Source organism: Cnephaeus nilssonii, assembly GCF_951640355.1.
Source record: "Cnephaeus nilssonii genome assembly, chromosome: 13".
NCBI lineage: Eukaryota > Metazoa > Chordata > Mammalia > Chiroptera > Vespertilionidae > Cnephaeus > Cnephaeus nilssonii.
In genome coordinates, this window is record NC_137084.1 from 5,422,255 (window position 1) to 5,446,873 (window position 24,619).

General features: G+C 55.0%; 1 protein-coding gene across 3 annotated transcripts; it reads left to right on the forward strand.

Moving 5' to 3' along the window:
• Positions 1 to 12,372: 12,372 nt before the first annotated feature.
• Positions 12,373 to 24,584, forward strand: SCYL1 (SCY1 like pseudokinase 1). Of its 3 annotated transcripts, none has more exons than XM_079787798.1 (18): positions 12,373 to 12,551; positions 12,894 to 13,034; positions 13,176 to 13,298; positions 13,376 to 13,602; positions 13,986 to 14,076; positions 14,153 to 14,308; positions 16,985 to 17,143; positions 18,019 to 18,126; positions 19,092 to 19,205; positions 21,115 to 21,270; positions 21,817 to 22,005; positions 22,127 to 22,202; positions 22,464 to 22,628; positions 22,862 to 23,004; positions 23,671 to 23,742; positions 23,830 to 24,042; positions 24,133 to 24,187; positions 24,314 to 24,584. In XM_079787798.1, exons 1-18 carry the CDS (start codon positions 12,441 to 12,443, stop codon positions 24,436 to 24,438), a joined length of 2,424 nt encoding a protein of 807 aa, XP_079643924.1. In that variant the 5' UTR covers positions 12,373 to 12,440; the 3' UTR covers positions 24,439 to 24,584. The 3 variants fall into 3 exon arrangements, with proteins under 3 accessions (XP_079643924.1, XP_079643925.1, XP_079643926.1); XM_079787799.1 differs by having other exon boundaries at positions 23,674 to 23,742; XM_079787800.1 differs by lacking the exon at positions 12,373 to 12,551 and having other exon boundaries at positions 12,900 to 13,034; positions 13,176 to 13,303.
• Positions 24,585 to 24,619: the final 35 nt, after the last annotated feature.

Consider the following 24,619-nt stretch of genomic DNA (forward strand, 5'->3'; position numbering starts at 1 on the left):
GTTGCTGGGAGCTGGTGGGGTGGAAACGGGAGGAAGAGGGTTTCCATTGCTTCCCTGCAAGCCTTGAAGAGGCACCACTGCAGCCAATAAAGAGCATCTGATGTTACCGCTTAGGTCCTGGGCTGGTCACACTGTCATTTGTCAGTTGAGTTGTCAGCGGCCCAAACTGGTCATGTCTCCCCTGTTCTGTGCAACCGCATGAGTATCAGTATTTCCTCAAGTTGCAAATGAAATACTGAAATAACACGTGGTTCCCTTGGCCACTAAATATCTGAGGCCTCTGCTTCTAATCAGCCTATTCCTTTAACGGTGGGAGAGGCTCAGTCCAGTAAAGCCAGCCAGGCCTAGAGAATGGGGACCCAGGACCAAAGATGCTGCTCCCTGCGTGGGGATCCTGTGACTCAGCCCCGTGGAGGGGCCTCAGTAAATGGCTGGATTCACTGCTGCAAAGGGGTTGCAGACTGATTGGGTCACTTTGCCGAGGCAGCAAGGCTGGGATTTGAACCCTAGTCAGTTTCCAACACTTCAACTCCCGCTGTTTCTTCAGCGCAGGAATGTCCTCACAGATGACCAATGACCAGCATACTCGGGCTGCGGGCAGAGGGGCTTGCTCCTGAAGTGGTCCAGGAGGGGCAGAGGAAGGGAGAAGCGGCACTAGGCACCATGTTCTCCCTTGATGCTGAGTCACAGCATCTTAGGAGCCTTCAGTGGAGGAAGGTCTCCCGTGTTTGTCCAGAGCGGGAGGCTCCCCGAGGCACTGAGACTTACTAGCAGGGAAGTAGGAGGAGTGGAGACTTGCTAGGGGCTACTTGGTTTCCTGTGTTGCACAGGCTCACAGTTGGCTGCGACTGGAAATGTAAAGGCACAAAGAGAAAAGCAGGCCGGAAGCCACCTCCACCCTCTGAGCACACACAGAATGGAGGAGACCAATGTAAAACTTTCCTGAAAGTTATGTCCAAGTCAAGAGTATAGGTCTTGACAACATACACCCCAAACATGTATGTCTTTTATACATGTTTCCCTGGATCTCCATCCTGGCAATCCCAGAAGTGCAGGGGTAAACAAACCTGAATCCAAGTGGTAGCTCCCCCATATCCCAGCCTCCCTGAGGTTCCCCTCAAGCCCCCAGGCCCAGGGCTAGTTGGTATGGACTTGGACAGCAGATTAAAAAAAAAATTTTTTTTTATTGATTTCAGAAAGGAAGGGAGAGGGTGAAAGAGAGAAACTTCAATGATGAGAGAGAATTATTGATCGGTTGCTTCCTGCACAACCCACACTGGGGATCGAGCCTGCAATCCGGGCATGTGCTCTTGACTGGAATCTGGGACCATTCAGTCTGCAGGAAGATGCTCTATCTACTGAGCAAACTGGCTAAATTTCTGGCTTCAGTAAAGGATTGAGACTAGGAAAGTGAGAGGACGGGGGGGGGGGGGGGGGGGGGGGGGGAGGCTTCCGACAGGGTGTGGGTAGAAATTGAAATGTGGGAGTGTCTCCCTGGGAAGGGCCGATTTGGAAGCCCAGAATATCTAGGAGACATGGGTGAGATCTTGGCTCCTGGCTCTGACAAGTTGGCAAACTTGGAGTATCACCTGCCCTCTCCAGGCCTGAGTTTTTTCTCCGGTTAAATTGGGAGTAATGGCCGGCCTTCCCTGCTCAGATAAGGAAGAGGAGCCACAGACTGATTGATGGAACTGGACATAAGTTGGCTTTTGTCGCCATCTAGTGTGCAAACGGAGTACTGCAACTGTCCTTGGACTACTTTGTAACACAGTCAACAAACTTTTTTTTTTTTTTTAATTTTTTATTTCCTGGCAGGCGTAGCTCAGTGGCTGAGCATTGAACTATGAACCAGAAGGCCACGGTTCCATTCCAGTTAGGGCACATGCCTGGGTTGCAGGCTCAGTCCCCAGTAGGGGGCGTTCAGGAGGAATGATTCTCATCATTGATGTTTCTCTCTCTCTCCCTCTCTCTTCCTCTCTGAAATCAATAATATTTTTATTGATTTCAGAGAGAGGAAGGGAGAGGGAGAGGGACAGAAACAATGAGAAAGAATCATTGATCAGGTGCTTCCTGCATGCCCCCTATTGGGGATCGAGCTTGAACCCTGGGTGGGAATCAAACTGTGACCTCCTGGTTCATGGGTTGAAGACCACTGAACCACACGGGCTGGGCTCAACATTTTTATTGCTGAGTAATATTCCATTGTACGAATATTATAATTTGAGTTATTTCCAGTTTTTGGCAATTATAAATAAAGCTGCTATAAAACTGGTGTACAAGTGTGTGCAAGCATATGCTTTCCGTTTTCTTGGAATGTTGTAGGTGTATGCATACTTTTAAATAAATTTTCCAACTATTTTCCAGAGTAGTTGTTCCATTTTGCATTCCCATCAACAAGGTCCTAAATTGCTCCTCATTATCACCATCATTTGGTCATTCTAGTGAATATGTAGTATCTCTTTGTGGCTTAATTTGCATTTCTCTAATAACTAGCGATGTTGAGCATCTTTTCATGTGTTTACTTGCCACTTATATATCTTTTTTGATAAAGTGTCTATTCAATTTTTTTAAAATCCTCACCTGAGTATATGTTTATTGATTTTTAGAGAGGAAGGAGAAGAGAGAGAGAGAAACATCAAGAGAACATCAACTGATTGCCTTTTTTTTTTTTTTTTTTTTGAGTGCCTCATGAGATTGAGGCACTCTTATTATCAAAATTTGAGACTCAGAAGGATTCAGTTGTCTGGTCAAGGGCACATAACTACTAAGTCAACTGGTTGCCTTTTGTGCATGCCCCGACCAGGGATCGAATCCAAAACCTAGGTATGTGCCCCAACTGGGAATCAAACCCTCAACCTTTCGGTATAGGGGATGACTCTCCAACCAAGACCCACACTGGCCAAAGATCTATTCAATTTTTTTGCCAATGTTTTTATGGGGCTTTTATCTTTTTATTGTTGAGTTAAGAGCTTTTTCATTTACTAGATACATATGTTTTAAATATATGTGCCTTTCCTTTTGATTTTTTTGTAGCTATGTTTTTGAAGAGTAGAAGTTTTATTTTAAGTTTTTAAAGTTTTCCTTTATTTGTTTGTTAATCCTCACCGAAGATATTTTTCCATTGATTTTTAGAGTGGAAGGGAGGGAGAGAGACAGAGAGAGAGAAACATCAATGAGAGAGAGACACATCAATTGCTTGCCTCCCGCACATGCCCTGACCAGGGCCAGGATCAAGCCTGCAACTGAGGTACGTGCCCTTGAATGGAATCAAACCTGGGACTCTTCAGTCCGAGGGCCAATGCTCTACCCACTGAGCAAAACCAGCTAGAGCAAGTTTTCTTTCTTTCTTTCTTTCTTTCTTTCTTTCTTTCTTTCTTTCTTTCTTTCTTCCTTCCTTCCTTCCTTCCTTCCTTCCTTCCTTCCTTCCTATATATTTTTATTGATTTCAGAGAGGAAGGGAGAGAGAGAGAGAGAAACATCAATGATGAGAAGGAATTATTGATAGGCTGCCTCCTCCCCCCCCCCCCCCCCCCGCAAATGGGGATCAAGCCCACAACCCGGGCATGTGCCCTTGACCAGAATCGAACCTGGGTCCCTTCAATCTGCAGGTTGATGCTCTATCCAAACCAGCTGGGGCAAGTTTTATTTTTTTTAAATTAATTTTTGGAAAGCAGGCAGGACTGAAGGTCTGGAGACCAGGGCGTGGAGGGAGTGAAATCCCTAGGACTGAGGGAGAGAAGGGCTTTGAAAAAGGCCCCCCGGATTCTGGTGTCAGGGCCACAGGATGGATATGCCATCCCCAAGACAGAGCAGGGTGGGAAGGAGCAGGTTGGGAGGTTGGGTGGAGGCAGGCAGATGAAAACAGTGAGGGGGGTGTTGGACTGTTGAGTTTGAGAGGCCTGTGGGATGTCTGAATGGTGATCTGGTTCATAGGCCGACGCTCAACCACTGAGCCACACCAGCCACAGGCTAATTTTTAAGTTGATAAACTTGTAAGGCCTGGGATGATGTTATAAAACCCAAATGGGCCTGGGCAGAAAGATTCCCAGTCCCGCATTGGAAATCCCACTCCGCCCGGTCCAGCTCAGACGCTCCCGCAGGGAACCTGGTGCCTGACGCCCTCTGCTGGCGCCGCCGCGCGCTGCCTCGCACGCGCTTCCCAAGGGCCCCTCCTTTCCCAGGCCGGTGCCTGGCTTCCTGTCCGCCTGGGGGCCATGCTCTGTTCACTCAGCAAAACAGGAGAAACGCCGCCCCCACGCGGCACGGGACGGCCCAGCCACAGACCCGTGTGCTGCACACTTGCCACAGGACAGCGGCTCTGACGAAGTTAGGCCGCCTTTGGACAGTGACTCCTTTTTCACTACAATTACTCGCCTTCCCCGTCCCTTTCTTTCTTATTTATTATCTTTTAAAATATTTTTTAAAAGGGGGAGAGAGAGAAGCATCGATGAGAGAGAGAGAGAGAGAGAGAGAGAGAGAGAGAGAGAGAGAGAGAGAATCCTTTACCAGCTGCCGTGTGCACGCCCCCAACCCGGGCACGTGCCCTGACTGGGAATTGAACCGGCAACCTTGCGGTTCATGGACGATGCCCAACCACATGAGCCACAGCAGCCAGGGCTATTTGTTGATTATTAACATATTATTGATTGATTAATTGATGTGAAAGAGAGAGAGAGGGATGCATTGGCTTGCTCCACATATTTACGCTCATTGGTTGACTCCTGTACGTGCCCTGACCTGGGATCAAACCCGCAACTCTGGCGAACCGGGCGACGGCGCTCTAACCCACTGAGATACCCGGCCAGGCTCTCTTTTTCGTTTTAATAAACTTTATTGTATAATGTTTTTAGACTTACAGAAAAGTTGCAAAAATGGTCCAACAAGTTATAATGATTTTTTCCCCTTTTTTTGGTGCCGAAACCCCAGGATGTATAATGATTCTTTCTTTTACTGGGAATCACAGCAATTAGACTTAGGATTACGTATACTTCAACATTATGGTTGCAGACAGACACTCAGACTGGACTGGGCCGACGGTTAGAAGCACCTGGAACAGGCGGAATCACGGGCCACGTCGCTTGAACGGAAGGGCTTTGCTCTGGAGGCGGTGCTGCCCAGCAGGAGGGTGGCAGGAAGGAGACCGGAAGCAGGCGGGCTACAGGCCAAGGACAGGGTCCAACCCTCCCTGACTGCAACGGGCTTTGCAAGGTGCGTGGCAGAGTCAGGTGACCAACTGCCTCCCCTAAGGGTCCCTCTGGCGGCTGAGGACAGACTGCCCGGGGCAGAGGTGGGAGTGGGGGGACTAGTGAGGGGCCCCGCCAAGAGGCCGGTGGCCTGGCGTGGGGAGGCGATGGGAGGGTGGAGATGGGGGGGGTAGGTGCTTGGAGCCCCTGCGTGGGATGTGAGAGGAAGGGGTGAGATGGCCCTGCCTCAGGCCTGGGAGGGTGGAGTTGCCGTTTGCTGCTAGGCGAGCCTGAGCAGGTTTATGGGGATCAAGAGCTCAGTTTGAGGAGCCCGCAGTACACCCCGGTGGAACTGCGGGGCTGGGCTCAGGGAAGGGTGTTTAAAGCCCTGGACGTTATAAGGGGACCAGGCGTGCCACGCCTAGCCAGACCACCTGCCCCACCGAGGCTCAGCTCCAAAGCCCCTGACCGGTGGGTACTGCAGAGTGTGGCCAGGACAGCAGCCTGGAAAACCCGCAGTTCACACCCCAGTGCCCCCCCCCCCCAGCCCTCTGCTTCCATCCTTCTTTCTCCACCCTACCCCACCCCTTCTTTTTCTGGCCTCTCCTGAGCCCCATCCCTGCCCAGGGCCTGCCTGGGACCTGGGGCGATGGCAGAGGTGGGCCAGCACGCCTGGGAAGGAAGATGAAAGGACACAGAGCAGGAGGGTGCGGGGGTTCCCACTGCTGCCCTGACCTGGGCCGCCTTCCCAGAGAAATAATGTGTATCGGGGGCGGGGGGCAGAGGAGGGGGGGGTGGGAGTCCGCAGGTTCCCAGGCTGGCCCCCTCGTAGCTGAAATGGGCCCCCTGAGGACCTGGTACCCCGGGGAACCAGGCATTCCTGGGCCCAGGCAACAGACAGGCAAACAGGTGTTTGGAGCTGGGCCCACTGCCGCCCAGTGAGCCAGGGTTAGGGAGTCAATGCTGGCCCCTCATCCTTCCACCCACTAGACTGCCCACCTGCCCTCATGCGGTCGCTCATCCCAATAACACGCAGGCCATCCACAGTCCGTCGGGAAGACAGGTGAAGGGCCTAGCTGGTTTGGATCAGTGGACAGTGTCGGCCCGCGGACCGAAAGGTCACAGGTTCGATTCTGGTCTAGGGCACGGTGCCACAGTTGAGGCTTGATCCCTGTTTCTCTCTCTGTCTCTTCCCCTCCCTTCCACTCTCTCCATAAGTCAATGGAAAAATATCCATTGAGGATTAACGACAACAAAAAAGGGAAGAGATTAATTTTAAAAAGAAAGAAAGACTCATGCACACCAACGACAGTGTGGTGCTTGCCAGAGGGAAGGAGGGGAGGCAGAAGAGGGTAAAGGGCGGGTAAATGGCGATGGAAAGAGACTTGCCTTGGGGTTTTAAACGCACAATACAATATACATATGATGTTGTAGAATTATATACCTGAAACCTGTATAATTTTATTAGCCAGGGTCACCTCAATAAATTCAATAATTTTTTGTAAAAAAAAAAAAAAAAGCTGAGATTTGAACCCGGGCAGTCTGTCTGGCACACGCCCACCACACTCTCAACACACCTTCCCCGGGGGCGGGCGGGGGCGTGTGCCCACCCAGTGGCAGAGCGGACGTGGCCTGGCACTCGGAGCGTCCTCAGCCCTGGCTGCCGCTCCCGAGGGCGGGCGCCCAGAGTCAGAACAAGGCCGGGGGCTGGGACACGGCGCGGTCCGGGAGGCCGCCGAGCCCACCAGCTGCTTGTTTCACCCCCACATGATCCGCCCTGACTCTGCCCCACACAGTCCGCAGCCTCCTTCCTGCTCCACACGCTCCCGCCCTCTGCCCCGTCCTCTGCTGGCCTCCCTCCCTCCCTCCCCCTGCACAGCTCTGCCCTGCCCCACCTCTGCGCTGGCCCAGCCAGGCTCCCTCAGCGACACCCACACCCCCCAGCGTCCCCTCGGTGCTCCCCTCCGCCCGGTCCTCCTCCAGGCTGCCCCTGAGGATGTTCTGACAGATCTGATGGTGCCACCCTCCTGGGCAGCCTTTTTCTTCCGATGGTCAACCTCCATGGCCGACGCAGGGGCCTTCTGCGGCCTGCCCGTGCCCACCTCCTGGCTGCCCGCCCCCCTCAAACCAAGGGCTCCTTCCAAGTCTCCCCCCAGGAATCACCTGTTGGGGAAGATTTTTATCTGCAAACAAGTGTGACCGGTAAGCCAAAAGCAGAGACATGGCACGTGGTCCTACCCCTCAGCCTGCCGTGGGAGCGGGGAAACTCCTCGGGGCTGGGGGAGTGCTGAAGGTGTGCTTGGGAAGCCTGCTGTTCGGCTTTACTCTTCGGATCAGGAGGCGTGTTCTTTAAAACAAAACCATCCGTATTGTTTACATACAATACAATTTATGTCTTGTAATTGTACAGGTTGATGAGTTCTTATACATGTATGTACCGTGTGACCTCCACCACAGTCAAGATAGTACAGCACCCCTAATTCTAGTCTGTGTCTCTATATGTTTATCCTTATGTCAGTACCACACTGTCTTGATTACTACTGCTTTGGAGTAAGTCCTTCAACTCTGTTCTTTTTTAAAAATATATTTTATTGATTTTTACAGAGAGGAAGGGAAAGGGATAGAGAGTTAGAAACATTGCCGAAACCGGTTTGGCTCAGTGGATAGAGCGTCGGCCTGCGGACTCAAGGGTCCCGGGTTTGATTCCGGTCAAGGGCATGTGCCTTGGTTGCGGGCACATCCCCGGTGGGGGGTGTGCAGGAGGCAGCTGGTCGATGTTTCTCTCTCATCGATGTTTCTAGCTCTCTGTCCCTCTCTCTTCCTCTCTGTAAAAAATCAATAAAATATATTTAAAAAAAAAAAAAAAAAAGAAACATCGATACCCCCTACTGGGTTTGTGCCCGCAACCAAGGTACATGCCCTTGACCGGAATCGAACCTGGGACCCTTGAGTCCGCAGGCCGACGCTCTATCCACTGAGCCAAACCGGTTTCGGCTTGTTGGATCTTTTTCACTTCAAGGACTGAGGATTGCGGTACAGGCCCACCTGGATAATCTTGGATACTCTGACCCCGTGGTTGGCAAACTCATTGGGCACAGAGCCAAATATCAACAGTCCAACGACTGAAATTTCTTTTGAGAGCCGAAAACTGACTTCTGCACATGGGCCACAAAGTTTCAATCGCACTGTATGTGCGCGTCCGCACGTGGTATTTTGTGGAAGAGCCACACTCAAGGGGCCAAAGAGCCGCAGTTTGCCGACCACTGCTCTAACCTTAATCACCCCTTTGTCACATAACATTCACACATGTTCAGAATTCGAATATGGACATTGGGGTTCATTATCCTGCCTACCACAACAGGCCAGAGCCAACCTTTTGTTTTTGTGAAAGGCAATCGTATGAAGGCAAAGTAACTTTACCCTAAAGTCATTCTCATGTTTGTGCAGACATTGAAATGTTTTCTTTAACTCTGAATATTTAGATTTCAGATGAAGCACGATTCAAATACTTTCTAAAATGAAATCTGGTTAACTGCCACATGAGCTCCACCATTGTTTAATAGCAATTTCTCTGTTTCATGACTTAAATCTTTTTAAAAAAATATATTTTTATTAATTTTTTACAGAGAGGAAGAGAGAAGGATAGAGAGTTAGAAACATCAATGAGAGAGAAACATCGATCAGCTGCCTCCTGCACACCCCCCACTAGGGATGTGCCCGCAACCAAGGTACATGCCCTTGACCGGAATCGAACCTGGGACCCCTCAGTCCGCAGGCCGACGCTCTAAGCCAAACCAGTCCTCTGAGCCAAACCAGTCAGGGCATGACTTAAATCTTTTAAGATAAATGAAAGGACACAAATGACAGTTTTTTCATATGGTGGGTTCTCCAGATACAGAGCGTGGGCCATTAGCAAGTCGCTCTTGGGAGCATGCAGTGTGTTGAGCACATATTTCCCCTGAAGTCTTGAACTGTTAGCTTCAAAGTTTCTATTGTTTGGGAGGAAAAGGTCCCACCACAGGCAAAAGACAGCTGGAGGGAGGACTTTCCAAAAGATACATACATACATACTACACACACACATTTATTGTGTGTATAAGTAAATATGTATACATACATGTATGTGTGTTAGTATACATATACCTATATATAATTTATTGTTTATAAAAGTAATTTACTCTCATTACATCAGATATAAATATGATGCTGAACTGTATGAAATTGCCAGTTATTTCACTATTTTTAACTCCAAACACAGCAATTTCATACTGTCCAACCTAATACGATAGCAGGGATCCCCGGGTTCTGGAGGGAACCACTGGCATTTGGCACATCTTCCTCCAGGCGGGAGAGGATGCCTGTGCAGTTTATGGTTAGTGGAGTTATTACCATGGGGATGGAACACGGCTTATTTTGCAACCTGTCTTCTTTTTTAAAAAAGACATTTTTATCGATTTCAGAGAGGAAGAGAGCTGCCTCTTGCACATTGGGATCGAGCCCACAACCCAGCCTGTGCCCTGACCAGGAATCGAACCTGTGACCTCCTGGTTCATAGCCCAATGCTCAACCGCTGAGCCACCACAGCTGGGCGCAGGCAGCTTCCTAAATGCTTTGTAGAGCACAGCAAACCCTGGCACTGGCGGCGCTGCTTCCCTCTGGGGCCGGTTCCGTCCGCAGTGGCTCTCAGCTCTGAGTTCTTCTCTGTGAAATGGATCTGGGTCCTTTAAGTATTTCCCCTTTGCCAGCTGGCACGATGTTACCTTTTGCCAGTAGAGGGCGCGGACAGCGTTTCTTGAGGAAGAGGTTTTGCGTCCGCTTTTGAGGGGCTCCTCTCAGCTCCAGCAGGGGGCAGCTGCTCCGGCACCAGGCCTGCCACGCAGGTGGCCAGCAGGACCCACCGCACCCTGGGAGGAGGGGTGGAGGGTCTCTTCTCAGCACCCTAAAGGACGGCTTTCAGCAAGTTCCGTGGGGCCAGCAGGCAGGTATCAACCTCCTGGGCAGACAGGGGCGAGATGTTGTTGTTATACTTTTATTGATTTCAGAGAGAAGGAGATAGAAACATCAATGATGAGAGAGAATCATTGATTCACTGCCTCCTGTATGCCCCCCACTGGGGATCCAGCCTGCAACCCAGGCATATGCCCTTGACCGGAATCGAACCTGAGACCTTTCAGTTCGTAGGCCGACGCTCTATCCACTGAGCCAAACTGGTTAGGGCATCTCTTTACTTCTTACTAGCCAATCCCTTGTTACTCCAGTCTCCTGTTATCGTTAATAATTCTTTAAATTTTAAAAAAATATGTTTTTATTGATTTTAGAGAGAGAGAGGAAGGGAGAGGGATAGAGAGATAGAAACATCAATCAGCTGCCTCCTGAACCTATTGGGCATCCAGCCCACAACCCGGGCCTGTGCCCTGACTGGGAATCGAACCGGTGAACTCTTGGTTCATGGGTCGATGCTCAACCACTGAGCCATGCCAATAATTCTTTATATTAGACTTTCCATGCCCAAGTTACTTTGTGGTTTCTCAGATTGAAACAGAGCCCGCATATTGTTAGGAGGATCAGGAATGATGATGCAGGGAGAGTGGGAAGGCAGCTGTGATGTGGCGATCATGAGCGCTCCCCCTCGGGGCCTGCGGGGCAGCCTCTTTTGCTAACTGTTGCTGTGGTTCCACCCACAGTGGAGCGAGTTTCCAACCGCTGCCCTGCCGGTGGGCATTTGGATTATCCCCCTTTCCCATTATTACAAGCAGTCCTGGGATCCACATGAGGGCTGTCATTTATCGATCACTCACCATGTGCTAAACACTGAAGCCCTCACACATGTGAACTCACGCATCCTCAGCATACAGGAAACATGCCTCCTGTATTGGTTTCCTATGGCTACTGTAACTAATTACCACAAGTTCAGTGGCTTAAAATAGTTCTGGATGCCAGAGTCCAAACGCCGGTGACACCAGGGCTGTGTCCCTTCTGAGGGCTGCAGAGAAGATGGTTTCCGTTTCCTTTTCCAGTTTCTAGAGGCCGCCAGCATTCCTTGGCTCATGGCCCCTTCCTCCCATCACTCCACCTTCCTGTTCCCATGTATGTCTCCTAGGATTCTGCCTTATGACCTGCATAATCCAGCATCATCTCCCCCTCTCTAGACCCTTAACTTAATCAGAACAGCAAAGTCCCTTTTCCCTTTGACTGTGTAAGATAACATAATCCACAGCTTCCAGGGACGAAGAGGTGGACATCTTTGAGTGGACATTATTCAGACAACCACACCTACGGAGGAGCAGATACGATTATTCCACCCATTTTATAGGTGAGAAAACTGAGGTTCAAAGAAAGAATTGGCCAAGGTTGAGCAATTCATAAACAGCTGAGCTGGGATACCTGCAGTCTGGCTCTGTAATCCAGGCTCTAACAACTATGCAACTTGGTTTGAATCTTTGCATACTTGAATGAGGGTTTGTGCGGGACACATCTCTAGAAGTGGAATTCCCAGAGCAAAGTGTTAACCAGGTATTGCACACTTGTCCTTCACTACAGCTGTGCTAGTTGCTTCTGCCAGAGCGCCTGCAGTCCCGAATTCCTCCTCATCCAACTCTCGTGCTGTGAGGGCAGAATGCTACGTGCATACACAAACTAAAGGATTTTACAACTTCTTATCAATTTAGTAAATGAAAATGTTTCTCTTTCATGAAAGGAGAGGAGTATCACTGATCTCTGCATCCCTTCTGGTCTGTCGACTTCCTCTTCATCTGTCTCCCCATCTCTCCTCTGCGCCTCGGTTTCCCCATCCTGTCCCTTCCATCCTTGTAGTGAGGCTGGGAAGTGGACTCTGTTACCACCACATTTCAGACGATAGGACACAGAGGACTGGAGACTTTGGGTGACCTCCAGCGCCACGCAGCTGGTGACTGGCCCTGCCGGGTGAGCGGGCGCCCGGCGCCCTCCGACCTCGCCCCGCCCACATGTCAAGCCCCCGACACGCCCCCGCTCCAACCCTCTGCTCCGCCCCTGGCCCCGCCCCCACAGGCCCCTCCGGCCCGCCCCTGACCCCGCCCCCGCACGGCTTCCCTGCCCCGCCCATATGCTCCGCCCCCTGTTAGTCCCTCTGCCCCGCCCCCGTGCCCCGCCCCCACAGCCTCTCTGCCCCGCCCACCGGCCCAGGCCCCGCCCCCGTCCGCCCAGGCCCCGCCCCGCCCCGGCTCGGGCTGCCGAGGACCCGGAGTAGAGGCGCCCGAGCCCGCGGCGGCGGGGACGATGTGGTTCTTTGTCCGGGACCCGGTCCGGGATTTCCCGTTCGAGCTCAGCCCGGAACCTGCCGAGGGCAGCCCGCCGGGGCCCTGGGCCCTGCATCGCGGCCGCAAGAAGGTGAGCGCGGCCCCGCGCTCCGCAGGCCGCGGCGGACCTCGGTCTCGCCTAGTCAGCGCCGCCGGCCCGCCGCGTCGCGTCCCGCCTGACGTGGCTGCGGAGCCGCCGGGACAACGGGCCGCGGGAGGGGGACGGGCAGTGCCGACGTGGCGGGAGGAAGGACCGAGGACTGACAGGCGGACGGAACCGGGGTCACTTGGTCCCGGCTCCGTGTCTAAGGACTGACCTGGGGAGAGACCTGGCCGGCGCTTCCCTTCGGCCGCTCTGGGGGCCGCCTGGGAGCTGAGTGGTCAGCGCGGCCCGGCCCACACCCTGAGGCCCCTGTGCCCCCCCCCCCCCCAGGCCACAGGCAGCCCGGTGTCCATCTTCGTGTACGACGTGAAGCCTGGCGCCGAAGAGCAGACCCAGGTGGCCAAAGCTGCCTTCAAGCGCCTCAAAACGCTCCGGCACCCCAACATTCTGGCCTACATCGATGGGCTGGAGGTACTTGCTGCCCCATCTCTGCCCCTCCTTCTGTCTCAGCACCCGGGATTTGATCCCCCTTTTCCATCTCCCTCCCTGTCATGTCTCTCACCTCCCGTCCCCTTCCCTCTCCCGCGCTAATATCCCCGTGTCCCCTCTCAGACAGACAAATGCCTCCACGCAGTGACAGAGGCCGTGACTCCGCTGGGCGTGTACCTCAAGACCCGAGCAGAGGCTGGTGGCCCCAAGGAGCTGGAGCTGAGCTGGGGGCTGCACCAGATTGTGGTGAGGTGGGGGCACGGCCATGGGAGCAGGGGTGGGGGCTGCAGGTACTGGGCTGTAATGGCTCCTTCTGCCCCCAGAAAGCCCTCAGCTTCCTGGTCAACGACTGCAGCCTCATCCACAACAACGTCTGCATGGCCGCTGTGTTTGTGGACCGCGCCGGCGAGTGGAAGCTCGGGGGCCTGGACTACATGTACTCGGCCCAGGGCAATGGCGGGGCACCCCCCTGCAAGGGGATCCCCGAGCTTGAGCAGTATGACCCTCCGGAGTTGGCTGATAGCAGTGGCAGAGCCGCCAGAGAGAAGTGGTGGGTGCCCCACGCTGCTCTGTTCTGGAAGTCCCTGCAGCCTCGGGACCCCAGACGGGCTGGCATGCACTCCCCTGGCCCGTGCTGCCCTCGGGGGTGGGGAGGGTGGGAGGGGGGGGCAAGATAAACACAGGCTTTGGGGTTAGGCAGTTCTGAATTCCAAAGCTGTGTGACCTGAGACAGATGCCCTTGTTTCTCTGAGCCTCATTTTAAAAATCTGTCAAATGGGCTAATGAGACCTGCTTATTGGGGCTGGTGGGGGAGGATCCGCTGAGGGACACAGCCCAGGGTCTGCCATGCAGTGTGTGCCTGGTGCCCAAGGCAGATTGGAGGCCGGTGCTGGCAGGTGGCAGGGCCTTCAGCAGCTCTGGTCACTGTCTCAGGTCAGCCGACATGTGGCGCTTGGGCTGCCTCATCTGGGAAGTCTTCAACGGGCCCCTCCCTCGGGCCGCTGCCCTGCGCAACCCCGGGAAGGTGAGTGTCTGGTCCTCCCCACCCCTCCCTGCCAGCCAGCCAGCCAGCCCTGCCTGACACTGACCTGCTCCCACAGATCCCCAAATCGCTGGTGCCCCATTATTGCGAGCTGGTTGGAGCCAACCCCAAGATGCGTCCCAACCCTGCCCGCTTCCTGCAGAACTGCCGGGCACCCGGGGGGTTTATGAACAACCGCTTTGTGGAGACCAACCTGTTCCTGGAAGAGATTCAGGTGAGCCACCCCCACCCTGGGCTTTGGGCCTGCATTCCTCACCCCGTCCCCTCTGCACTTTGCAGGCTCCCTCATAATTAGATCTTTGGAGACCACAGTGGACTGTGGAGCTGGGCTCTGAGTTCAAACCCTGGCTCCTGCTCTCATTTGTTGTGTGATCTCCCTTGGCTAAAGCTCAGTCCTAATAACAGTACCTTCTAGAAGGGTGTGGTGAGGATTCAGTGAGTGTAAGGTGCATAGTATGGTGCCTGGCACACAGTAGGTGCGTAGTGACTGCTCCTGGCCATTAACTCCACTCGTACATGCTGGCTCTGTCCCTGATGTGTGCCGTGCCTGTGCTGGGCTGCAGTGTGGGCAGGAGGGCGGAGGAAGGAGTCAGACTGAGATCCCTGCTCTCGGGTCCCTCCTTGGGAACTCCGGTTGGAGAAGAGGGACGGAAAACACACACATGAGGAAGCCTGTGTTCCCTGGGAGGGATGAGCGCCAGGGAGGAAAACAGCAGGGCAGGTGCTCAGGGAAGGGCTCTCAGGTGATAGTTGAGGTGAGACCTGAAGTGTGTGAACGCAGGATGGGACGGTAACTGGGAAGAGTATTCCAGGCAGAGGGAACAGCAAATGGAAAGATGGTGAGCAGGGAGCCTTCGGCTTCACCTCTTTGAACCTCAGTTTCTTTATCTGATGGGGGTGACAGTACTGTCTGCTGGCCCATAGAGTTGTAAGGAATGAAGGCGAGAGGCTGTACTCTGGACAGCTGCTCTGACCCGCTGTGTGGGGGGCACACAGAGGTGCCTGAGAATCTGGAGTGGGGAGGCGTGGCAAGCACTTTCATAGGCCTGATGGAGGATGGAGACCCTGAGCGGCATGTTGAAGAGGCGCTGGAAACACTGAGTCCTGTGCCTCCTGGGCAGCGTGGGGGCAGCAGGAACTCTGTCACATGGAGTTCTTCTCACATGGCTGGCTCTGCTGGGCTGCCCTTCTCCTTGGAATGGACTCCATAGGAAGGGCTGTTTCTGGCCAGTAGAAGGCGGTGGCAGTGTCCAGGTGGTGGACGGTGGGGAGAGCCCAGCCGTGACCGGATGTGCCACCTTGCATGTGGTTTGGCCTTTCTCGGGGCTTTGGCTCCCCAGAACCCTGCTGTCAGGGCACCAAGCTTGCCTCCCAAGCTGGTAGATCCCCTCGAGAGCCAATCAGGTCCTCCTCATCCCCACCGAGACCACCGCTCCTGGGCTCGGCAGTGGCTGTGGGGGGAGGGTCCAGCAGGAGCACAGGAACCTTGTAGTCATGCAGGACTGGGTTCGAGTCTTGGCAGCTGACCTTGAGCCTTAGCCTCCTCGTTTGTGAATGGAATGACAGTACCCGGGTACAGCACAACCGGGGTCCCAGACTGCTGAGTCAAACCCTCTCCTGACCGATTCTTAGCGTGTGACTTTGGACAAGCTCCTTTCCCGCTCTGTGCTTCAGCTTCCTTGTTCGATTTTTAAAAAATTTGGGGGTGGTGGTTTAATGCCTTGGCTGGTGTGGCTCAGTGGTAGAACTTTGACCCATGTACCAAAGAGTTGCAGGTTCGATCCCCAGCCTGGTCGGGGCACATGCAGGAGGTAACCAATTGATGTGTCTCTCTCACATTGATGTTTCTCTCCCCCTCCCACCTTCCCTTTCACTCTCTCTAAAAATCAGTGAAAAAAAATACCCTCAGGGGAAGATTAACAAAAGTAAATAAATGAAAAAATAAAATTTTGACTTAAAATATTTTTATTGATTTGAGAGAGACATTGATCAGTTGCCTCCCATATGCACCTTGACCAGGGATCGAACCTGTAACCTGGGTATGTGCTCTGATCGGGAATTGAACCTTGACCTTCTGGTGCATGGAACAACACTCAGCCAACTGAGCCACACTGGACAGGGTGCTTCCTTGTTGGATTAAATGTGGATTATGTTGGTAGCTTTATATATAAAGTTGTGAGGAGGATTATTTAATCTGTGTAAAGGTTTTAGTATATAACCCTGCCTGGCATGTAGTCTGTCCTCAAGAAATACAAGTTGTGGATATTATGGCCTCTGAGGGGTTAGGACTAAAGGAAACTCAGTTGACAGCCTGGCTCCTTGGCCTCAGTGAGTGGAAGGACCAGGTCTGGGTGTAAACTAAGCCCTGTCTTCCCACGTGAACTCCACCCAGCGTGGGGTCGCAGCTGTGCCCAACCCAGCGAGGGTCAGGGGAATGGGGTAAGCCTCTTCACCTCTCTGAGCCTCAGTTTCCTCATCTGTGTGATGGGGCTAGTGGTACATTTTGGGTTGTTGTGAGTAGAAGCAACGCTGATAGAGGGCCCGATCCCCACAGTGGCTGCTTTTCTAGCAACAGGTCAGGTGGCAGTGATGAGAATGACTGATTCTCGGATGTGCCAGGCACTGTGCTGGCAGTTGTGTCATGTTCTGGTTGAATCCTCAGAACAACCCTGGGAGGTGGTATAGTTATTTTCCCATTTTACAGACGCAGGAACCTTGCCCAAGGTCACATGCTGATAAATGGGAGACCTGGGATTTGAACCCAGGCAGTTGGACTCACAAGCTTAAGTTCTTCAGGCTGGGGTGACCCCCTGTCCTTGCCTGTCCCTGGGGGGGCCATGACCAGGCTGCTTTCTTCCTCCTGCATCCTGTCCTGTCCTCACTCCTGCAGATCAAAGAGCCGGCTGAGAAGCAAAAGTTCTTCCAAGAGCTGAGCAAGAGCCTAGACTCGTTCCCTGAGGATTTCTGCCGGCACAAGGTGCTGCCCCAGCTGCTGACGGCCTTCGAGTTTGGGAATGCGGGGGCTGTGGTCCTCACCCCCCTCTTCAAGGTGAGCGGGCCAGGGGCCTCAGTGAGGGGGGACGGCAAGGCTAAAAGCTCAGGGACTGTGGGCCAGAGGCTGGCTGGTGGGTCGGAACCACAAAAGAGAAGGCCCATTGTGGGGGCCGGCCCTGTGAGGCCGTTCTAGGGACGGGCAGGCCCAAGCCCAAATGAGGAGCTGGTTAGGGCAGGCCCAAGCCCATATGAGTGGCTTCCTGCTGGCCAGTGTCAGGGAGGCTGAGGGGACTTTTGGTCTTTGGGGAGGGGAAACCCTGTGCCTCCAAAATTCTTTCTCCAAAGACCCCTTGCTTCAGAGCCCTCAGTCCTTCCTCCGTGTCACCAAGACAGTTCTCCTGTCTGACCTGTGATCCTATCCTGGTCCCAGGGCCCAGGGGATCACCTGCTCACCACCTCACTCCATCCTCCCTCGTGACCACGTGATCTCCTTCTGTGGGCTAGGTCCTCATCCCCTTCCTCAGACCCCAGTCTGCCCTTAACTGGGCACCTGCCTTTCCCTGTTCTGCCCAGAACCCTTTCTCCTGAAGGGACTCGGCGTGCAGGAAGTAGGGAAGACGGCAAGCAAGTCCTGTATCACTGGGAACCCCCAGAAATTGCAGGCAGAGTTGTGTGTGCATTTGGCTTGTAGGTACCTGAGGATAGGGAGGGGCGCAGCACTTCCGTCAGCCTCCTAAGAGAGCTGACCCAGAAAGGTCAAGGGCAGGGCTAACGGAAATGGAACAGGGCAGAGTGGCTGCTGAGGACGTGACTGCCCCCGCCCCCCGCCATCACTCCATTCCCACCCTGGGAGAGCAGCAGGAGGTACATAAGCCTCGTGACAGCTCCCGTTCTGTGGCTGCAGCTGAGCCCGTCTGCTCCTTCCCTCAGGTGGGCAAGTTCCTCAGTGCTGAGGAGTATCAGCAGAAGATCATCCCTGTCGTGGTCAAGATGTTCTCATCCACTGATCGGGCCATGCGCATCCGCCTCCTACAGCAGGTAGCCCCGCCAGCCCCTTCCCCTCTACCCAGACGCCACCTGGGTTGCTGGGGAGGCCCCTGCCTCACTACCAGCCGCAGGCAGGTGACTGGAGGCCCTGCCCTGGCACCCTAGAAACCCCTCCCAAACAGACATGCAGGTAAGGGACCAGTGAGGCTGTGCTCTCTGGAGTCGAGGTCATCACAGGGCTCATTGGCAGCTCTGGGACTGCCCCGCCGGCCCTGGCTGCAGGGCTCAAACACTCCCACCTCCAGCGTCTGTTCAGTAGACCCTGGCTGAGCACCGCAAGGGGATGCGTATGCACTTTAGCCCTCTAGAGCAGGGACAATGTCTGCTGCCAACCCCAGGGCAGCTGGGAGCACCAGACAAGGTTGATGAGATCGAGGACGGGGGCCCCTGTGAACTAGGAAATACCTGGTGGCTCTCCGGTGTCATTCCCTCTCCAGCTGACAAATGTACCAGCCCTCACCCAGCCAGTGTGGCTCAGAGGTTGAGCGTCAACCCATGAACCAAGAGGTTGCTGGTTTGATTCCCAGTCAGGACACATGCTTGGGTTGCGGGCTCTCTCATCAACGTTTCTATCTCTCCCTTCCTCTCTCTCTAAAAATCAATAAAAACAGTAAAAGAAAATGTACCAGCCCGCCTCACACCCTTGTCTGGTTGGGGATTATACCCCCTTGTACAAAAGAGGTAGTGGGGAGTCTGAGAGGGGGCGTGACACAGTTGGCTTGCTGAGGAGGACCAGAGTCCAAGCGCTCCAACTCCCAGTCCCTAGCTCTTCCCAGCATCCTCCTGGCCTCTTCTCACTCTCCACATTAGCTTGAGGCCAGATTCCAGGTGGGGGCTCAGGAGACCACTCGGCTGGCCAGTGCCTGCCAGGTGGAGAAACCAAGCCAAGAGTGGTCCCATGGCTGTGGTGGGGGCTGGAGGGACTGACTGAGTTTTCCCACTTCCCACTTGGCCAGATGGAGCAGTTCATCCAGTACCTTGATGAGCCAACAGTCAATACCCAGATCTTTCCCCACGTCGTGCATGGCTTCCTGGACACCAACCCTGCCATCCGGGAGCAGACCGTCAAGGTGGGTATGGCCACCCTGGTTTTCCAAGGTTGGAGGGGGCTTACCCCGGGACACACAGGTCTTGATTTTGGCCTGTGAGTCTGAGAAGGTTATGTGACGGGCAGGCACCATCCTGCATGTGGATCCAGGCCATGGGTGCAGCTGAGCAGCTGTGGGGGGAGAGGTGGGCATGGCCCATAGTCCTCTGTTCAGTAGACACTGGCTGAGCACCTCACTGGGATACGGTAGCACTGGCAGATCAGACTCCCTGCTCTCATGGAGCTTCTTTGAGGGGACGGGGTGTGGGCTTGGTAGACAATAAACAGAATTTTAAAATATGTATTAGCCCTAGCCGGTTTGGCTCACTGGATAGAGCGTCGGCCTGCAGACTGAAGGGTCCCAGTTTCTATTCCAGTCAAGGGCATGTACCTTGGTTGCAGGCACATCCCCAGTAAGGGGTGTGCAGGAGGCAGCTGATCGATGCTTCTCTCTCATAGATGTTTCTAACTCTCTATCCCTCTCCCTTCCTCTCTGTAAAAAAATCAATAAAATATATTTAAAAGTAAATAAAAATATGTATTACATTAGGAAGTAATAGAATGTGAAGAGAAGGGTTTTGCAAACAGTAGTCAGGGTAGACCTTGCTAAGGAGGTGTCATTTAAGGGAAGGTAAAGAATTGAGGTACATGGAGATCTGAAGGAAATGTGCCTCCTGCAGAAGGCACAGCATGTGCAAAGGTCCTGAGGCTGGCAAGTGCCTGGAGTATAGAAATAGCAGCAAGAGGTTTAGTGAGGCTGAAGGGGCCTGGGTGTGGGAGTGGGCCCTGAGAGATTGGTGGGGTTGGGGGCCAGGGCCTCATAGGGAGTGGCAGGGAGCTGATGCATTCGATGGAACAGGAGCCAAGCACTGACCTGGTCTGACTTGTTTGAAAAGAACCGCTGTGTTGTTGTGTGGAGAACTGACTCTCAGAGCAAGGGTAGAAGCTGAGGTACTGTTAGGGCCTGTTGCAGTGGCCCAGGTGAGAGACGACAGAGGCTGAGATGTGAGTGGTAGCAGAGGAGAGAGAAGGGGCCACATTCTGAAGGTGAAATCTATGGTGTTCGCTGATGGGTGGATATGGAGTCAGCGAGGCTCAGGCTTCTGCCCGAAGCAGCTGGAAGGTTGAGTTGCCATTACTGAGAAGACCGGGAGGGGCAGGTGTGCGGGAGGAGTTGGGCCGAGTCTTGGTCAGGTCTGTGAGACAGCCAATGGAGATGCCCTCTGGCTATGCACGTGTGCAGTTCAGGGACTGAGTCTGGGCTAGAGGTGCGCAGCTGGGCATTGTGGCTAACGGGCATTGAAAGCCCTGGGAGGCTGAGGTCACCGAGGTGAGGTGTGAAAAACAAGTGGCCTGACGGGTGGCTCTTGGGGTCTGAGCAGTAAGAGCTCAGCAAAAGGAGGCCAAGAAGGAGCAGCTGGCGGGGTCAGAGGGGAACCAGGACAGGGTGGTGTTCTGGAAGACCAGAGACCAAAGTTTCAAAGAGGAGGGAGAGCTCAGGGTGTCAGAGCTGCTGAGGGTCGAGTTGGGTGAGGATGGAGATTGGCCATTGGATTTAGCAGCATGGAGGCCACTACCCTCCACCTGAGCCGACTGGTAGCGAGAGTGGGGGGAAAGTCCGAGTAGAGTTGCACGCATGCCAGAGAGAGCAGATGAGAGGTGGGAGACCGGAGTGCAGACAAACAGGTTTTGCTGGAAAGGGGAAAGGGAAGTGGGGTCCCCTCCTCAGCACTGTGGGTAGGGGACAGGACCAGGTTGGGAGGTAGGTTTGGGAGGGCTTTGGCAGGTCAGTGCCCAGGGCCCCGGTGGCCTCTGTACCCTCCCAGGAGGCCCTTCTCCATGTGGTCCTTGGCCCGCCCAGGCCCACAATGTCCACTGTCCCTGCCCTGCAGTCCATGCTGCTCCTGGCCCCGAAGCTGAACGAGGCCAACCTCAACGTGGAGCTGATGAAGCACTTCGCTCGGCTGCAGGCCAAGGACGAGCAGGGCCCCATCCGCTGCAACACCACCGTCTGCCTGGGGAAAATCGGCTCCTACCTCAGCGCCAGTGTGAGTGCCCTGCACAGCTGTCAGTTCTGTCACTGTCACAGGAACACAGCCTCCTCCGGGGCCAGGCCTCCTTGTTTGTGACCATCTTCCTCCCAGAGACCTAGGGCCTAGGTCCTCCCAGCCCTGATGTCTGAGGGTGGAGTGAGTTGTGCAGGTCACACAGCCAGTCGGCGGTGGATCTGGGAACTGAACCCAGGCCTGCTGGGCCCCAGTCTATGTGCAACCTCTCAGCCAGGTTTTGTAAATGCAGACACCTGCAGTGCCCAGATAGTTAACCGGAATGAGTGAATTGGGTCAGGGGGGCAGGTGGGAAGGAGGCACAACCTCCACCCCAGGGCAGCTGCTGCCCCGGCCCCTGTCACCTTTGGAGGAGAAGCCAAGATCCAGAGTTTTAAGTAAATTCACCCCCACTTGTTAGTGACTAACCCATTTTTTAGCCTCTGGGAGCCCTGTGGACGGACGGCCTCGCTCTGGGAAGTGAAGCCTGGCAGTTCTGGGCCCAGGACTGACCCGGCACTCAGGGGCCCTCTCTCCTGCTCCACCCAGACCAGACACAGGGTCCTCACCTCCGCCTTCAGCCGGGCCACCAAGGACCCGTTTGCACCGTCTCGGGTTGCCGGTGTTCTGGGCTTCGCTGCCACCCACAACCTCTACTCGATGAACGACTGCGCCCACAAAATCCTGCCCGTGCTCTGTGGCCTCACTGTGGATCCCGAGAAATCGGTGCGGGACCAGGTGAGGCACAAATGGGGCCTGGCCCTGGAGCTGGGGCTCGGGGGGATATGTGGGCCCTAGCTGGCCTCTTGGGCTCACAGGAGCCCTGGGAGCCCCAGCTCTGCCCCTTGCTACCCCACAGGCCTTCAAGGCCATTCGAAGTTTCCTTTCCAAACTGGAGTCTGTGTCAGAGGACCCCACCCAGCTGGCCGAAGTGGGTGAGTGGCCCACACTCATGTCCCTCCTGCTACACCCTTGACGACCACGTGTTTTGGCCCCTTCCACCTCATTGGAGTATCTGAAAGCTGGAAGAACCCAGAGAGCAGACTTGATACTATCCCCCGCCCATCTTGCCGATGAGGGAAGGCAGGCCGGAGAAGGGGTGCCCACTCTAGAGCCCTGTTTCACCTATTGCCCTATCACACTCCCCATGGACCGCTGAGGTGCCACACCTGTCTCTCTCTCCTGTCACTGCCCAGAGAAGGATGTCCATGCCGCCTCCAGCCCTGGAATGGGAGGAGCCGCAGCCAGCTGGGCAGGATGGGCTGTGACAGGGGTCTCCTCGCTCACCTCCAAGCTGATCCGTGCACACCCCACGGTTGCCCCGGGTGAGCCCAACGTCTCCCAGAGACCCACGCCTGAGGGTGAGTGTCCCAGACCGGCTGCATCAGTGGCAGAGGGCTTGGAGGTGCTGGTACCCAGGAGCTATTCTTGTCTGACTCCCCCTGGGGTGGTGACATAGGGGACAGGGTTGGGTCTAGTCCCCTGGTGAGCTTCCCCTCCCTACACTCTGCCCCCACCCCCAGAAACCTCGGCCCTGTTCTGAGACTTTTCTGGGCCCCAGTGTGTGGGAACTCAGTGAGTCTCTGCTTCCCAGGACTTCCTGCCCCGGCTCCCACCCCTGCCCCTCCCACACCCACTGCCTCAGGACACTGGGAGGCACAAGAGGAGGGCAAGGACACAGCAGAGGACAGCAGCCCTGCCGACAGATGGGATGACGAAGACTGGGGCAGCTTGGAGGTGAGTGGGGCTGAGGGGGCCTCCCAGGGGGACCCCAGCTTAAAGGCCACAGGCTGCCATTCAAGGGGCTCCTGTGGGCTTGGCTTGTCTCAGGCCTGTCCGCACCTGCACAGCATCCCTGGTGAGTAGACATCATGGAGCGGCCACTGTGGCCGGAGCTGGCAGATGAGCTCCCGCTCACCTCCAGGGAGCAGGGCGGGCAGTGAGAGGCCGGAGGGTACGGGTTGGAGCAGCCCACTGAGCCTCCCTCTCGCCTGTCCCTGTCCCTCCACTTCAGTGCCCAGCTAGCCCCAGTGCTCAGCAAGGAGAGGCCACTCCCAGGCCTAGCTCCAGACCAGTCCTCCCTGGGGCACGGGGTCAGGACAGGCTGAGGATGGAGTGGGCTTTGCTGAAGGAAAGGGGGTAGAGCTTTGGGCCCAGTTTCCCCATCTGCCTGACCGCAGTCTTGGGGAGGGGGCGGAACTCTGGATCTCATTCCCAGCCTAGAAGAGTGATGAGGCCAGGTTCAGTGTGTGCACCTTATAGATGGGAAGCAGGGCTTGAGGAGCAAAGGAGGTGAAGGCGAAAGAAAGAAGGTGGAACCCATGGCTAGGAAGGGGCTGAAGGCCCTTTTGGGTTGGAGGTGGGGGGTGGTCCTATGGTCTCTCTCTCCTTCCCACACGGTAGCAGGAGGCCGAGTCTGTATTAGCCCAGCAGGACAACTGGAGTACTGCGGGCCAAGCCAGCCGCGCCGGGCAGGTGAGCTGCATGGGACGGTGTGTGTCTGCATGGACAGCTGCGCCTGGCCCTCCCTGTCTGGTGCTACCTCCCCCTTCTCGTCTGCAGACCAGCAACCCCGACCACAAATCCCCCGAGTCAGAATGGAGCAGCTGGGAAGCTGAGGGCTCGTGGGAGCAGGGTTGGCAGGAGCCACGTCCCCAGGAGCCACCCCCTGAGGGCACACAGCTGGCCAGCGAGTATAACTGGGGTGGACCAGAGCCCAGTGACAAAGGCGACCCCTTTGCTGACCTGTTGGCGCGTCGGGAGGCTGGCACCCAGGTCCTCAACTCCAGTCCGGTGGGAGGGTGCAGACCGGGAAGGGCCTCCACAGGGAGCTGGTCTCCAATTCAGTGCATGCTTCCTTTTCAGCCAAGACCCGATTCGTGGGGTGATGACAACTGGGATGGCCTGGAGACCGAGAGCCGTGAGTGCGCCCCGAGGAGGGCTGACACCCCAGGGCAGTCCTCACCTCACCCCTCTAGCAGGCCTGGCTGGGAATCAGACCCAGCTTGTCCCCAGGCCCTCAGCCTGCCTCCCCTTCCTGTTGCAGGGCAGGTGAGGGCTGAGCTGGCCCGGAAGAAGCGGGAAGAACGTCGGCGGGAGATGGAAGCCAAACGTGCTGAGAAGAAGGCCGCCAAGGGCCCCATGAAGCTGGGGACCCGGAAGCTGGACTGAACTGCTGGTGTGGGTGCTTCCTGGCCACGGGGAACAGCCCCATGGATGTATTTATTGTACAAACCATGCCAGCCCGGCCAGTCCGGCCAGGCACATCTCACATGTACATAATCAGAGCCACAATAAATTCTATTTCACACCCCTGTGCCGGGCTCCGTCTAGCCCCTCCGAGGAGGCTGGG

Coding starts and splice junctions, on each gene's coding strand:
- SCYL1 (XM_079787798.1), top strand. CDS start 12,441: ATGTGGTTCTTTGTCCGGGACCCGGTCCGGGATTTCCCGTTCGAGCTC. Junction 22,006..22,126: donor AGAAATCGGTGCGGGACCAG/GTGAGGCACAAA, acceptor GCTACCCCACAG/GCCTTCAAGGCCATTCGAAG. Junction 22,629..22,861: donor CCAGAGACCCACGCCTGAGG/GTGAGTGTCCCA, acceptor TCTGCTTCCCAG/GACTTCCTGCCCCGGCTCCC.